The sequence below is a fragment of the Apis laboriosa genome, unplaced genomic scaffold (assembly GCF_014066325.1).
Source record: "Apis laboriosa isolate Shangri-la unplaced genomic scaffold, ASM1406632v1 scaffold105_cov147, whole genome shotgun sequence".
In the NCBI taxonomy this organism is placed as follows: Eukaryota; Metazoa; Arthropoda; class Insecta; order Hymenoptera; family Apidae; genus Apis; species Apis laboriosa.
The window spans coordinates 2222077-2239005 of record NW_025220714.1 but is presented as its reverse complement, the minus strand read 5'-3'; the positions used below and the strand labels follow the sequence as shown (position 1 = coordinate 2239005).

Here is a 16929-nt window from a genome sequence, read left to right as displayed (position 1 = left end):
TTGAAACAAACATTTTTATAACGTATCAATATAAAAGTATCTTTTTATTCATTTTCGAAACATTTTTTAACTTAACTTTGTTAATTATTTTTCCATATCGAAATGAAAAAAAAGAAATTTATGTTTATATTATTATTTTATTTTTTCCTAATTGTTCTCCAAGAATTCTTAAGAAAAAATTATGTGCCATAAAAATATTCGAACGCATGCATTATATTTACTATTGCATTATTATTTACTTTTTTTATATTAGCTTATATTAATGTGCAACTGGTTCGTCTTTAGATATAATATAATATAATATATATTATATAATAATAATAATATATATATATATATATAATATATATAATATATAATAAATAAATCTATATAATAAATCTACATATTGTTAACTAATTTTTTCATGATATTTACGTCAATGAAGTTTATTTATTCTATGATACTTCATTTCTTTCTCATGTAAATTCAAAATGTATACTTTAAATGATTATTTTATCAAGTGTAAAAATATAGTAAAATATCTAATTTTTCTATCTTTTATTTTTATTTCTTTTTCTTTTTAATTTATTTAAAATTTTTCTTATATACCAAATTAGTATACCAATATTTCTAATCTTTTGTTTAAAAGTTTGTCGATGAATATTAAATTTTTATTAATATCGATGATTATATAATCCCACGCGATATAAATTTTTTATTTTTATAGTGTTTTTCTATCTCAATACTATCTCATAATATAATTATTATGTCAGTATTTTCCATATATAATTCTATGTATATACCTGAATTCGATTTAAAAGTATCAAATTTACTTTCCTCTTGTAAAATATAATATATATCTCCCAAAATATGATCTTTATTAAAAGTATCATCCTGAACCATTTATACATATTTAATCTCTTTCTTTTGTTTGTTTTATTAATGTATAGTTTTTTCTTACAACATTATCATGAAAATTATTAGCAATAATATTAATAATAATAAATTCGATGACACTCCCTGTTTTCATTGTTCTTGTTGCCTTTAATGAGTCTATTCTCTTATTCTCTTATATAAATTAAATATAAATATTAAATAGTAGAATTATTATTTAAAAGATGTATATTTATCTAAGTTTTGCTTGACTCCAAATTTCAATGATTTGCGATTCGTATAAATTGTGATATTTTGATTTTTTATAAATATTCCAAGTATTCAATATCATTTATCAGAAATTATAAAATTATAAAATATTACTAAATCTACCATTTGTTGTAAAACAACTATTATATAACATGATCGAATGTGTTAACTGTAATATGTACTACATATTTAAGTTACGTATATGTACATATTTATTAATTAATATATATTCGTAATAGAATATGCAAATATTGTGAATCATATTTGTGAATATGTATATCTTTAAAATTTACAAAAAATTTTTTTCTGCCATTTGTGCTTATAACACAGATATATTGTCCTTTTTTAAATTTGAAAGCAAATAGTTTAACAACAACAATTATATATATAACAATTTTATTAACTTCGGATGCAAGTGAAAATTTGTCGGTAAAAATTAATTGTGGCAGCCTTTCCTGTTTTCGTCACCAGAGGGACGCATGTCGAACGTGATTCTCGCCAATTGCTTGTTTCCTATACGTGTGTATATTTATCCTTTAATCTGGTCTCTATTGTTATCATTACTCTCGCGATGTCTACAGGGTACAGATCTAGCTAGATTATTGATAAATTCTTTCTAAATTCAGGATAAAATACTTTCTCTCGCTTTTTCTTTTAATTTTTTCCGTATCAATGCTACATCACAGTAATAACAATTAATATAATTCCGAACAAATGCACAACTCAGAGATTTATGATAAATTTTTCTCAAACGAATAATATCTTCATCTTAAATTTTGTAATTCCTCTATTAGTAAGTTACTGATTGCAACAGCAAACTGGGAGATATTCGACAACCCTATGTGATACTATGCGTAATATTTTCAGTTTAAAATAATTTAAATTGATTATTGCAAAATTATAAAGAAAATATATTGAATATATACTGCAAATTTGGTCAAATCAAAAAAGAATTTGATTTATTAAATTATTATTAAATCTTTGGAATAAATTTACAAATTAGAAATAAAGTTATTTTTCATATATTTTATAATATAAAAAAAATTTATATTAAATTGAATTTTTATAGTCTAATTAAAACATTTTTTTATTATATATATATATATATATAACAACAAATACATATATATATAAAACAAAAGATAATATTTTATTTTTTTTAGAAATTTATAAGAGCATATTATATTAAATTTTTATATCTCCTTTCTTATCTAAAAAATATATACATATATATATATATATATATATATATATATATATATACCATTTTTTATGAGTTATAGAAAAATTCTTATTTTTTTTTATGATAGATTCCCTGGATTTATTAAATATAAATCAATAGAATTAATATTGATTCTATAAAATATATAATCCAGACAAAGAATTATAATTAAATTATAACAGTTCTTCTTATTTGATTAAACTAATAAAATAAATAATATGAATGAACAAGAGAATAGAGACATCACCATTGTTATATTTATTAGATTTTCAAAAATAAAAAATCGATGATTCATAATTTTTAGATAATAAAAAATTATTTTTTTACATATTTTATCTTTTCCTTAATTAAAAGAAATGTCAAATTGAATAGTCAAAATTTTCTTGTTCCAGTTTTAAAATGAAAATACAGAAGTATAAGAAGAAAAAACATAGTTAGAAAGTATTATGCATTCGCATGTTTCACGATATATATATGAAAAATCTAAAAATGAAAATTGTATGTGATCAATTTCTGATAAGCATATAAAAACATTGTGTGTGTATGTGTGTGTTTGGACAGGTGGGTGGGTGGGTGAGTGGTATTGTTTTTTCTATAATTTATTTATAAAGTTCCTCTTTTTCTATTAACTCTATTTTGTATGCTTAAATACAAAATAGATAAAGATCAATGTAGAGGTCAAATAGCTATTTATTTTAAGATAGCAAGTCATTTTTCTTTTAAAATTTCCGATTTAGTATATATACATATATTCGCGCATAACTGTGATTCAATTTCATTAAATATTCGATCATAATCGATTTTATAATTTGTGCACAGAAAATCTTTACAGAAAATGGTGCTAATATTTATATTTTCTTTTCAACATCGTTAAATCAACGTAATCTTTAAAGTTAATTAATATATATTTTTCTTAATATTAATCAATTTCTAAGTTTTGATAAAAATTAATCGATCATATTATCAATTGCAGTCACTCGTAAAACTTTTCGTACATGCTATAAGAAGGTGATATTTATTAAAACAAAACAATATTAAATTTTATCGTAAATTCTATATTAAGACCAATGTAAGACCAATACTATTATTTATTTATCTTTAAATATTTGAAATAGGCATTACCAATCTTCAAATTTTAATATACAAACAAACCTGTAGTGATTGTTCCACGTATTTCAATTGTTCTATTTTCTTACAAATGCTTCTTAATTTTTATAAATACAAATTCCAAATTATCATATCACAAATATCTGAGAACGCACAGATTTTTTTTAATCGCAATATGTTTCTACTTTTTTCCACAAAACATTTTAAATAATCTCTCTCTCTCTCTCTCTCTCTCTCTCTCTCTCTCTCTCTCTCTCTCTCTCTCTCTCTCTCTCTCTCTCGCTCGCTCGCTCGCTCGCTCCTCTCCTCTTTTCCTTTCATTTTCTTCCTTCTATTATCAAAAATCAAAAGATTTGATATAATTATATATTTATCTTCTATGCATTTACGGAAATTTCTTCATCGTAACGATATATAGATTTTCCTTAACAAAAAATATTTTATGATTATTATAACTATTATTATTTTATACATTAAGAAACAAATTTTATCACACAACCGTCTATTTTAATAAAAGTGGCCTTTTTATAGGGTGTACGAAGACTTTCATGGGTGACTGTATATGGCATGCGGCACCATCTTGTTGGAACCACAAATCTTCCAAGTCAATGCGATTCAATTCTGACCACAAAAAGTTACTTAACATCTCGCGGTAGCATTCTCCGTTAACTGTAAGTGCATAATCGTCTTCATTCTCAAAAGGATATTCGACTCAATCACCTCTCTCGGGCCCAATTAAACAGCACTAAACAGTGATATCTAGCGAATGCATTGGCTTTTCTTGGAGATTCTTATTGAGGGTTTGTAACATTCGAAGTGCAACAATTTTACCTGTTATTTTTATGATGAATATATTTTGTTTCCTTTAAAAATCGCTTCGTTGCTGAAAATAGTTTTCGTACAAATATTATTAACTATTTCTCCTTTTCAAATATACAATCAATCAACAAATAAATTGTGTCATAATCAATCAACAATAAATTGTGTCGTATGCTGATTTAAATTTCTATATCGATTGTATTGTGTAAGCTTGCAGAATCAAATCTTTACTTAAACAATTCATCATGTTGTGACTTTATTGTTGGCAATGCCTACAGAGGCTGTAAATGGTGTGGAACTCTCATTTTTAAATCTCAGCCACACTTTCAGCTATGGCAATATTTTCAGAAGAAAAATTTGTCGAAAAACTTCTTCATTTATCGTATAGGTAGATCTCTAACTTTCCTCAAATTTTCTCATTGATGAAAGTGACGAATCGTTCGATTGCTTGGATAAGTATAGAAAGCTAAATAAACTTTTCGAAATATATTTTTTACTGAACGCAAATTCTTAACAAGTTCATTGAACAAATGTTATATATTAATGTTTAAAATTGCAATGGATTGTATATATACATATATAGTATGTGCAAATGATAATTATTAAATTATTTAATTAAATTATAATTATTAAATTAAATTATTAAATTAGTAATTACGAAATTATTTACCATTTGGAAAATATGATTTAAAAATAATCTAAAGATACTATTAAAAAAATTTTACGAATCAATATTGTTGAAATAATAAAATTTCGATGTAATTTTAATAATATCGGGAAAAAATGTAAAAAAATTTTAACGAAAAATAAAAAAAATAATCAAATTGACAAAGAAAACAATTTTTAAATGATAATAAAAACATAAATAATAGTTTGTTTTTATATTAAACTGATAATGTATTTGTAAGGGGAAAAACTTAACTATCGAACCGTTAGATCAAATAATTAAATAGTTAGATCGATAAATAGAAGTAAGCGGTAAGAGAATGTTAAAAATGCAATTTTATTTTATTGTGTTGTATAATAAATATTTTGTTAAAATTAGCATTGTTGGAATGAATAGTTTTTTCATTGTAATAAAGAGGTCGCTACCAACAACCATCTAGTGCCACGTAGAAGAACTAGAGCATTCGATCGTTACTGATCTTCCTAGTTTAGTGTTTGGTTCAGCTTCATATACTTGAGCCCCACCCTAAAATTTATCTCAAATCTTACATATATATATATAAAATTTTTGTATTATAATAATTATTAATTTTAAAAATTTCATAATAACATAAATATTAATTTTATGCACAAGTATTAAAATAGTTATTCCTAAAAAAAATTGTGGAAATACTGTTTTTTTATGATTATGATTGTTAACAGAATAACATTTCAAAATATATATATATATATATATATATATATATATATATATATATTGATTTATTAATTGAATTATTTTTCAATTTAATAAATTTTATTAATTTTATCATGGTAAATGATAAAACCATCTATAAAGTATATATTAAGATACACATAATATATATTTGTAGTACAAATTATATTTTCATGCTACATTATGCTTACATATCTATATATACTTCATATCTATGCGTTTTCTTGGTATAGGCCAATAAGTAATCGATGCGACTTACAATTACGTGTTCACCGGGAGTTTAGTTTAAAATCTTACTTTAAAAATCTAGAATATAAAAAATATATATCTGAAAATAATGAATTCCATGTCATCTTGTGAAATAAAGCTATATGATATCATAGAATAACATCTCTATCTGCAGGTAATAAAAATAAGCCATTTAAAAATAATTTGATATGAAACTATTTCTTTTCAAATCAATATATAAGTTAATGTTAGCTGTTAATTTTAGTTAAATAGTGTTTTAACAAAAAGCACATTAAATAAATTTATATATAGAATATCTATTTATAAAATTATATGATAAAATATTTATTTATTATTATGTATCTATTATAGATACATGAATCATAATATTTTTTATCGTAATTAGATTTTTACTATTCAAAAATTATAAATGGAATTTTTAGTTTTTATTCAGATCCTAAACAAAAGATGTGTATAATATTGAAAAAATATGTTAAAATAGTTCCATTCTGTTCCTATATATATATATATATTGATCTTATATTATGATAGGCATTATAATTGATTTTCAAAAAATATATAAAAATAAATCATTGCATAATATCAAAATTATAATAATTTCCGAATACATAATGTTTTTTAAAATACTTGAATTATCAAAACAAAAATGTATTTTGGATATATTTCTTCTTTCCTCATTACAACTAAAAATATTTTTTTTTGATTAGCTGTCAAAGTACTTATTCGATAGCAATTCGATATATAAATGAATGATGATGATGATGATGATCTAACAAGAATTTTAAATTATAAAATTTAAATATTTTCTTAAACTTTATAATTAGTGTGTAAATTAAGTTACAACCAAATCAACATATATATCTATAGAAATTATAGATATTAATAAAAGAAAAAAATACGTCGATCGCACTTTTCGATCGGATTTCTGTGGTGACTGAGCCACTCAAACAATTAATGTCGCAATATGCCAATAAATGTCGTCTTGCGCGTCGATGCTTAGAACATTGAGATGCGTGATACGTGGCGCCAAGTAACTAACTGCATCTAAGCTGACTATATTCTTTGAAAATACATAGCTTTATCCCAATCAAATTTATAAATGAAAAATATATATACTAATAACATATCAAATAATACTAAATACCAATATTTTTATCATCTTAATCTATAATAAAATCTCTGATAATATAAATAATATAAATAAAATTGATATATACCATGTGATATAAAGATATCAATCTTATATTTAATGGATTTGACATTTATCTTTGTTTTCTCTTATTATATGTATATGTATTTCATATACATTGTTTTATATATAATTGAATTGCTTATAATAACTTAATAAATTATATCAAGTTTAATAACTATTAAATTTTTATTGATATTATAAATTACTCTTATTATATTTAGCATTTTTTACATTTATATTTAAAATATTAAATGAATGAAACGGAAGAAATTGTATTAAAAAAAAAAAAAAAAAAAACAGATGAATCAAAAATAACATTTCTTTTGAAATAGTAGAGAAATACATATATTATACCAATGAAATTTCAATAACTTTCGTTTTCTAGATTTTAAATTTTCGATAAAATCGATATTATGCGATAATATTGAAAAAAGTTAATAAATAATTTATAAATTTAGTTTTATAGTAAATATTTGCAAAATAGAAAAGATATTTCAAAAACAAAAAACGAGAAAAGACAGGTCGAATATGTGTATGTGTTTAAAATATTAACTTTCATTATCATGCATGATATATTATTTATTACAATTTAACAGTGAATATTTCAGTGAATATTGATAATCCTCACATTTAGAACGGTAGTTTCACACATACATATGCACACACATATTCATATAAAAATTTTATAAACTTTCGTGAAAATTTTTTTTCTTTTAAATTTTTTTCTCTCATCGTTATATTCTTATTTCAATTGCCACAATATATTATTATTCATCTTAATTATCAAAATAATATACAGAAAATCTTTCTAAAATGATTTATGATGCTTTTATATCTAAACTGGCATTAATTTCAAGAAATTCGGAAAAAAAACTTACCTATTTTACTGTTTGCCACGTTGATCTATCATAGAAATTAAAAAATATAAATAAACATATAATTATTTTCATATTCATTTAATTTATAGACATAATATATTTGTTCATTTCTCGACAAGTTGCTTCAGCTTAAATTTAATAATATAATTCGTAATATATATTTATTATTTTTCTATTTTTACTATTTTTTATTCTCTTAATAAAAAAAAGTAAGTTTATAATAAATATAAATATTTCAATTTCTATATCAAATAAAATATAATTTTAATATAGATAATAATTAAATTTAGCCATCTAATAGTCATTTAAATAATAATAAAGTTAATAAGTTATGAATCTTTAAAAAACAAAAACTAATTCGGATTTTAATTATTCTCCTAAAAATTTTTTCAATCAAATTTATTGCAACTAAAATCGCAACTAAAATTATTATCTGTCAATTAAAAACCTTAGTGTTATGTATTTAATAATTCAAAAATTCAATTTCATTGCAGAATTAATGAAATTGTAACTGATGAAAGTGAAATTTATTATAATTGAAAAATATTATATAATTTTTTAAACTGTCATATAAAAAATATATATACTTCTATGCAATAAAATATTGATTTTGGATTATATATAAAATAAATGAGCGAAACTTACAGAAAACAATAAAAAACGTAACATATTCGTATATAAATCTAATACATATAATGATATACATATACATGTACTTTTAGAATAAAAAGTATGAAAAACAAATTTAAAAAAAAATTTAAAAAGTTAAAAGAATCGAGCCCTTAAAAAAAAAATTAATTAAAATTTTTGACATGAGATAATATGATTATGCTATATTTATAAGAATATTTTAACTTGGGCAAAATGAAGAGAATTTATAATGCAATGTGCAATGCGCACACGCCGTTTACACGGAGTACCGGATCGTACCTAACTTTTCCTGAAACGGTGTACACAGAAAACCGCGTGGCTATGAACAGTGAGCAGAGCGCAAGCCAAGGCAACGAGGCAACGCCGCGTGGCCGACCAGCTGATCGGTCGGAGACATGCGACTGCACGGGGCAGAGGGGGAGAATCGTGCGCGACTGGGCTAATGAGCGTGCGACCTATTGGGAGTTCATTGGAGGGGGATAAGGCAACACATGGAGGGGAAACAGTGATCCCTTCCATGAAAGGAGTAGGGGTAGTGATTGCTGTGTTGCCGTCACGTCGAACGTTGGTGGCTGTGTCGCCACTGTTCTCTACAATCGAATGGCATTGCAAGGTCTAGGAGCTAAACATGTACATATTCACCTTCACTTTATTTTTTATTTTAATGTGTTCTTGATCTCTTTCCCACTTTTCATGTTTATATTTATTTTAACATATTTATTATACACTCACACGCCACATATATTCACACGCGCGCGCGCACATACATAAAGATTAAAGATATATATTATATTAAAAAAATCTTTAACAAAGAATTACTTAATGTACACAAATTTTTCGTATGCTTGTAACAAATATTTTGTATTTTATAAATAATAATATGATAAAATGAAACATGAATCTAAGTATATTTGAAAAATATATCATTTTCATATTGTATCGTATTGAAATATTCTATGAATTCTTCAATAAATTTTTAACATTTTCATTATAAAATTTATTAATTAAATCTAAACATTTAATGAAAAAAATTTCTAGCATAAATTTTATTACTATCAATTCTATATTTTAAATTTTGATAAATTTTATTTTTAAATATATGTTCGCATTACATTAAGAAAATATACTGAAATTATATATTCGATATATAGTATCGTTAAAAAATGGAAAAAACTGTTAATGCGATGTTGTCACAGCATTCGAAATACATATTGCAACGTTGCCCCTTACTTGAATATCGCATCGATAGTATAAAATGTACATACATACTTACTACTATTCCGTCATTTTGTTCACTTATCCCATCAAAAATTGAAAGCACGTATGAACGCTAACACTATTTAATAATTTTTTCTACACTTCAATATTCCGTAATTAAAATTCGGAAATCTAGTAAAAGTGATATAAATCTTAATCACAATATCAAGTAAAATATTTAATATATATATATATATATATATATATCTAGTAATTACATATAATAATTGATAATATATTAAAAAAAAATATACATTGGGAAAGAAAAAATATGTTCACAGGATATACAAATGCGTAAATATAAAATTGTTTAAAAACATTTCTTTACAAGGAATGAGATTTCATAACAATTTTTAATTAACGAATTATATTAACAATATATTTAAATATGGCTAATTAATTGATCAAAATGGAAAAAGTAAAAAACTTAAACACTGAAAATGAACACTGATAAAAATATTTAATTACACTATTAACACTGTTAAAACGCGAATAGTAAGAAACGATGATATATGCTCTTGCCAGCCCGCCGGTCTGACCAGTTATGTTCGTCGAGTCGTCGTTTCATACGTACGTTTGGTTCTTTCAATCCCCTCCACTAGGACTACATCTCGGTAATACGCCCTCGCACTGGTTGGAACACACGTCGGCATGGCGTATTCCAGGAACGTAACTAGTAGAATCGTTGTGAGGGCGCTCTGTCTTTCAATTCTAAGACAGGTGCCACTCTCGATATACAATGTTTTACACGACTATGCAAGTCAGTATAAAATCCTACGAAATAAAATAATGCTGCAGCTAACTTCATACGTACATCGATAAGTTTATACATACATACTGGGTATGTACTTTTGTTAATGTTATTAATTAGATCGATATTACATACCTATATTTTGTTTATTATTAGAAATTAATTGTTTATATGATACTCCGAAAAATTTATAAATATCTTCCAAATTCATAATTATAAATATATAATATTTTCTTGAAAAAAATAATTCTATAATTTTTATTATAAATATATCTATTATAAAAATAAATATCTATAATTAAATAAACAAAGAAAAAGAATAAATGAGTGATATATATGTAATATTTATATGTAATAAATAAGAATGTTAATATACACAAAAATTATATTCCAATAATTATTAACGTGTATAATATAATAATACGCTTTAGTTAATTTTAACATTTTATTAAAAAATTAAAACATACAAATATATTATTCTAGAAAAGGATTTTATTCCATTTTATTGTATATTAGACATTTATTACATTTATCGTATATTTATTGATATATAAAATTTAATTAATTACTGTAGTATTTGACTCTATGACATAACATCACAAAGCAAATTACTGATCCACGTATAAGGTACAGCACACCCTTTGCACGCTGTAGTGGCACAGCTACACTTCGCCACATCGATTTTACCGGCTCGCTTGCACTCACACTCGGTCGACCCGTTCACTGAAGGAATGTCTCATATGCCTCCCTCCGACTCCCTTTTCCTCCCCTTTACTTCTCCTAACCCTACTCCTACAAACCTCTCTGTCACTCAGTTAGCTCTCTTTCTAAAAACTTGTCTTCCATCTCTTTCTACCAAGCTCGCCAACTTCTGCTTGCCCTCCTCCTCCTCCTCCCCTTCTTCTTTCCTCCCCCTCTTCAGTGCTTCCTCTCATAGGTCTCTCGATCTCTCTTGATTTCTCTCTCACACTTTCACAATTTCTCTCTTTCTCTCTTTACTGTCTGTTGTGATCGTTGGGCAGTAGCGCCGTCGCGGGGAGGTGGAGGTTGCACCTTTTGCCGCATCTCGGAATCTCGCGCGTTGCTCATTTGCTGTACATAGGAGAGGAGAAGAGAGGCAAGGAAAGAGGGAGTGTGAGAGCACCTAAGAAAGAGAGAAAGAAAACCTTCGCTAGGTAGTAGTATGCGAACAGTACGGTAGTCGGACAGTTCCAGTTCCGTTTCGATTAGGCGAGACTACGCCGGGTTTTTGGCTCGCTCGTGGCCCGTGTAACGTACGCGTAATGCCGTTTATCGTGGCCATTGACGGCACTCGATGCTGCTGGTGCTGTTGCTGTTTACCCGGCGCGCTAACTGCACGCCGCTTTTACAAGTGGAACTGCATAGTTGAAGAAGATACGAAGTGAACCAAGTTCGTGAGTGTTCAAAAGGATAGCTTACGTGTGCCGTTTGGATCGTGTAATATCACTTTATGATTATGGTCATAAAAGGATCAAGTCGTGAGGAATAGAGGAGTGTTCTGTAAAATCCGCATGTCCCGATTCACTGGGTTCGTATATGTTACTACTTCCCATGTAACCTCCTTGTCTACGCACACTAACGCAAGCGCACATAGCAAAGCTTACTTAAAGCAAATCGCTGCCGGAGAAACGATTCCCGGCCCTCTAGCCCAGTTCCGGGCACAGACATTGATCCATCGATAAGGAAGTTTCCTATTCTTTGTTGAATTGCTGACATGTTCAGTAAAATGCAAGAAAGTGAAACGAATCATTCGTAAGCCACAAAATCCTCTTGCTTTTGTAATTCATTGTTCATTTTGACTTAAATATCAATTTTCTATAATACAATAGATGTAAATTTTTGTATTTTTAATCTATTTAATTTATAAATTGAATTTTCATTCTATTTTTTTTTATTTTTATTTTTTAAGATTTGTGAGGAAATAAAAGTATATAATGAACATAAATTTTTATACACACTTCTATTGTTATATAAAAATGACTTATTAATTATATATTTTTACTTATTTATTAATAATTTAAGTGTGTATTTGTATGTATATATAAATTTGAATTCAAAAATAAGCATTATTTTCATTTATATTTTGTGTTAAAATACATTTACATTTTTATTATTTTTATTTTTATCTTAATTCTATATGATAGTGCTTAATTTGATATCGTAATATTTTATAAAATATTTTCAAATTCATTTTTAAATTTTTTATATACATGTAATTTAATGATTATATATATCAGAATCAATATATTTCATTTAATCTAAATATTTAAGATTAATCAAATGTTTTGTTATTATTGTTCTGTTTATGTTTTTGAAATATGTTCTTTTTTTTCATTTTTATTAAATTTAAAATAATAAAAATAAAATGCTTCTCTTTCTCTTTTTTTACTATATTTTCTTTATATCATTAAATACACACACGCGCGCGCATATATACACATTATATATAATATATAATATATATATATATATATATATATATATTGTAATATCAAACATATTCATAATCATTTTACAATCATTTTGCTGATATATTATAAATGAAAATATATATTCAAATCCTCATGTAAAATTATCATGAATGTAATAAAATTGAATAATATATGAATATCTATTAATACAATTGAAACTTCAATGAAATATGAAATACAAACTTATACACGAAAAAAATGAAGATGACAGGAATGCAACATTATAACGATTCATCTATATTTATAATGCTTTATAATAGCGATACTTTTAATCATAATAACGTGTGCATGTCAGTGACAGAGCGTGGAATTCGAACGTGTGCGTTCCGCCTGGCAAACGCGCAAACGCGTGACCGCGTCCATGAGAACTTACCATTAATCCGGGTTCTTAACCGCGCGCGGAGTAAACGTGGCTGACACGCCGCTGATAATAATAATAAGAGTGCGTAATTTATCGGAGAATCGACGTCACAAATCGAATGACGTAGTGTGTCGTCGTGATTATCTTTGTTGTTCATTGAAAGCAGTTTGCACAGCGGTTGCATTTGGTGCGTATATAGAAAACTATGTACGATAGGAAAGCCAGTTAACTATCCGACCTGACCAGAGTTCAGATGTGAAACAGTGAGTAAAACTGCCCCCTTGCGGAGCGCGTCCGTGGTTCCCAATCTAACCACTCCTCTGCCATCGAGTTCTTACGTCCTACCCCCCTTCTCTATCTCCCATTCTCTCTGTTTCTCTACTTCCACCCCCTCTCCATTTTCCATCGCCTTTCCTCTTACCTCTTCTATAGCTCCGTAACTCCCTGCCCTTCCGTCGTTCCCCTCTGTTAGGGTCCTCCATTTTGTCGTGATTCCTCTAGCTCTAAACATATATTGCACATTTTGTTCATACTGTGCTATTGACATTTACATACAAATTGTGCGCGAAACCGTGCCTATGGTTGACATACTGTCTATTAGCTCAAATAGCAAATACGACTATGGGGCTCCACCATAGGCTATCCTGGAAGGTGTCACTTCTCTCTCTTTCTCTCCTGTACTGTCTTTTTCATTCTCATTCTTTCTCTTTTCATTTCCTATTGAACCTACTTCTTTCTCCCTTGCACGTCCTTTGTTTTTCTTTTTTTCTTATTAGTCTTTCTCTATTCTAAGTTTCCTTCTGTATAATAAATTGTGTCTTAATAACATGCGATTTTTATTATCTAGTATATTGTACGCCGGTATCATTTTCGAAGTGTAACCTCTACCAAAAGTAACGAGTCTTGATTCGCGTTGCGATATTTTTCTCCATGTTGTTTCTTCTATCAAGCTTGTATTAAATTTTGTGATATAAATAATTGTGCGACATAATATTTATTCTCTGTATTATAACATTTTAATAAGTGTTAGTTTAATTTAATATCATAATGATCTTTTTCCTATTTTGTTAAAATATTTGCAAAAAGGTATATTCTAATTATTTTATATCAACATTTTTTTCTCTTTTTTTTATTTCAGATGTCTGCTGGGTCACAAATTCAGATGGCACCTCAATCAACTGTAAACTCTGGTCAGTCAGTTCATAGTCAAGACTCGAACATGAGCACTGGTAAGTTGATATATTTTTATTTTATTTAACAATAAAAAATGTTTATTTAATAATTAACCTAAGAATTGCTAAAATGTTATTTTATAATTATAATTATTTTGATATAATTGCAGGCTCATCACATAGTGATAAGGAGGTAGATCCAAATACTCCAGAAAAAATACCCAGAACTCCTTCAGAAAGAAAAAGGAAACGTAAAGCTGATGATGGAGGTGGGGGAGTTACCGGAGGACCTGTAGGAAGTAAGGGGTCTAGATCTGTTGCTGCTCTTGAAAATAAAAAAATAAATGAGTATTTTCCAAAACATCATTTGGGTAACAGCCCCATTCGGCATGGAGGTGCTAAAAGTCCTTCACCTCAACAGGGGTATCCTATGGTAAATATAAAAAGTATACATATATATGCAAATATAAAAATTAACTCTTATATCATATATATATACATATATATATATATGACAAAATATTTAATTTTTATAATATTTATAATGTTTTCCTTAAAATATTTATTTTAATATTTTATTTCATTATTTTTCAATAGTATCCACCATCGCCTCAACAACTCCTTTCACCGCAAGTAACAACACCCAATTCTTCAGTGGCAGAATTTTCTTCACTAATGCAGCCGCCAAGACCTCATCCTCAACCTCCACCTCCTCCTCCACCAGCCTCAACACAACCTGCAGGCTCAATGGTCAGCAAGCAGGTGCAGGTAAGGCCTACCAACCTCAGTAGGACAAGCCAGGTCAGGCAAGCGAAGACTAACACCCCAAATGTAAGCAAAATTCGGTAATTCCTGCAAGCATTTTATAAGAAACGACCCATAAAAATTTAATCATAATTATATTAAAATCTTATGTTTATTTCTTTATAGAAATGATTTAAATAATTTAAATTGAAAATTTAATTTTTTACTAATGCCTATATAAATAATGATTTTAAGACTGTTTTTAATGTCTATGTAATTAAATTTATATGCAGAAAATGCATATTTTCAAAATAAATTTATCTTGTAAAGGATAAATATTGGTTTCTTGTTGTACTTTTTTTTCTCTCTCTCTTTTTTTTTTTTTTTTTTTGATTGGGGATTATATTTATAAATATTTCTCTTATTTTCTTTTACTTGAATTTTTCTTACTATGTCTTATTTCTATCTCGGTCTTTTATATTAAAAAATATATTTTGTATATTATATACTTTTTAATTTCTTAAAATTAGTTCTCTAATGGGCATTTCTTGTCAGATGTTTGCAGTAAATTTGCAGCTAACTTCTGACTGAACTGTAGCACTGTATCCATTTGTTATCATAGGAGTGCAGGCTACCTTGTAATGTCACTCCTTATTTGAAAAATCTTGTTTCGCTTTTAAATCATTAAAATTATTTTATTTCCATTTATTTCAATTTCTAAATTAAAAATAGGTGTGCATGTTTGCCATTTTTGACATGTATTTGGCTATAGTATTATTATATTTCAAAATTACTTCAATTTGAAAAAATTTATTTTTCAATATACAAGTATTAAGTATTATAGAGAAGAAACAAAATGTGTATGGAGTATACAGTGTCCTACAATTTTTCATCGTACATGCATACATGCATACATTTTTGGTGTTTTCCTTGCTGCCTGTATGGTAGTTCTGTTCTATCTATATGTTTGGGTTTTGCTCTGCAGTTTTACTTTTAATAGCAAAAGGGCTAGCACATTAAATTATATAAAATGTAGAACTAATTTTATCAAAAACATCTATCAAGGATGTAACCTGATCAATTTTCTAGATGAATTTATCAAAATGTTGCACAAAACTTAATCTGCATGTTACGTCCATTTGGGTGCAACAAGGTATCTGGTATTTATGAACTATGTTGACAAATGTATCAGATGTTACAGTAATTTATTTTTATTTATCATAAAATGTATTATTTATATTTCAGACAGAACTTACTTGCCAGAGGATACAAGAATTTGAAACTCAGGCTACTTCAGACTTAGAATTACGTAACAATAAAATTGATGAATTAAATAGAGTAAGTATATTAATTTCTAAAACAAGTTCTATATATATTTTATATATATTTTTATATATTTTATGTATATAATTATATATTAGTGATAAAATTATAAAAATTATAAAAAAGAGAATATTTAGCTTTTTTTTTTTTTTTTTTTTTTTTTTTTAAGAAAATATTTGATTTTTAGAAATCAAAAAAATTTGTT

At 26.3% G+C, this 16929-nt stretch overlaps 1 protein-coding gene across 16 annotated transcripts in view; it reads left to right on the top strand.

The window, feature by feature from the left end:
- LOC122720982 (serine/threonine-protein kinase tousled-like 2) overlaps window positions 1–16929 on the top strand; it is a 30365-nt gene that overhangs the window by 7705 nt on the left and 5731 nt on the right. For 5 of the 16 annotated variants that reach the window (XM_043948180.1, XM_043948164.1, XM_043948148.1 and 2 more), the window contains exons 4-7: window positions 14624–14714; window positions 14828–15090; window positions 15255–15488; window positions 16647–16739. In XM_043948180.1, coding sequence (XP_043804115.1) covers window positions 14624–14714; window positions 14828–15090; window positions 15255–15488; window positions 16647–16739 — 681 coding nt within the window. The other 11 variants (XM_043948220.1, XM_043948203.1, XM_043948265.1 and 8 more) reach the window with 11 other exon arrangements.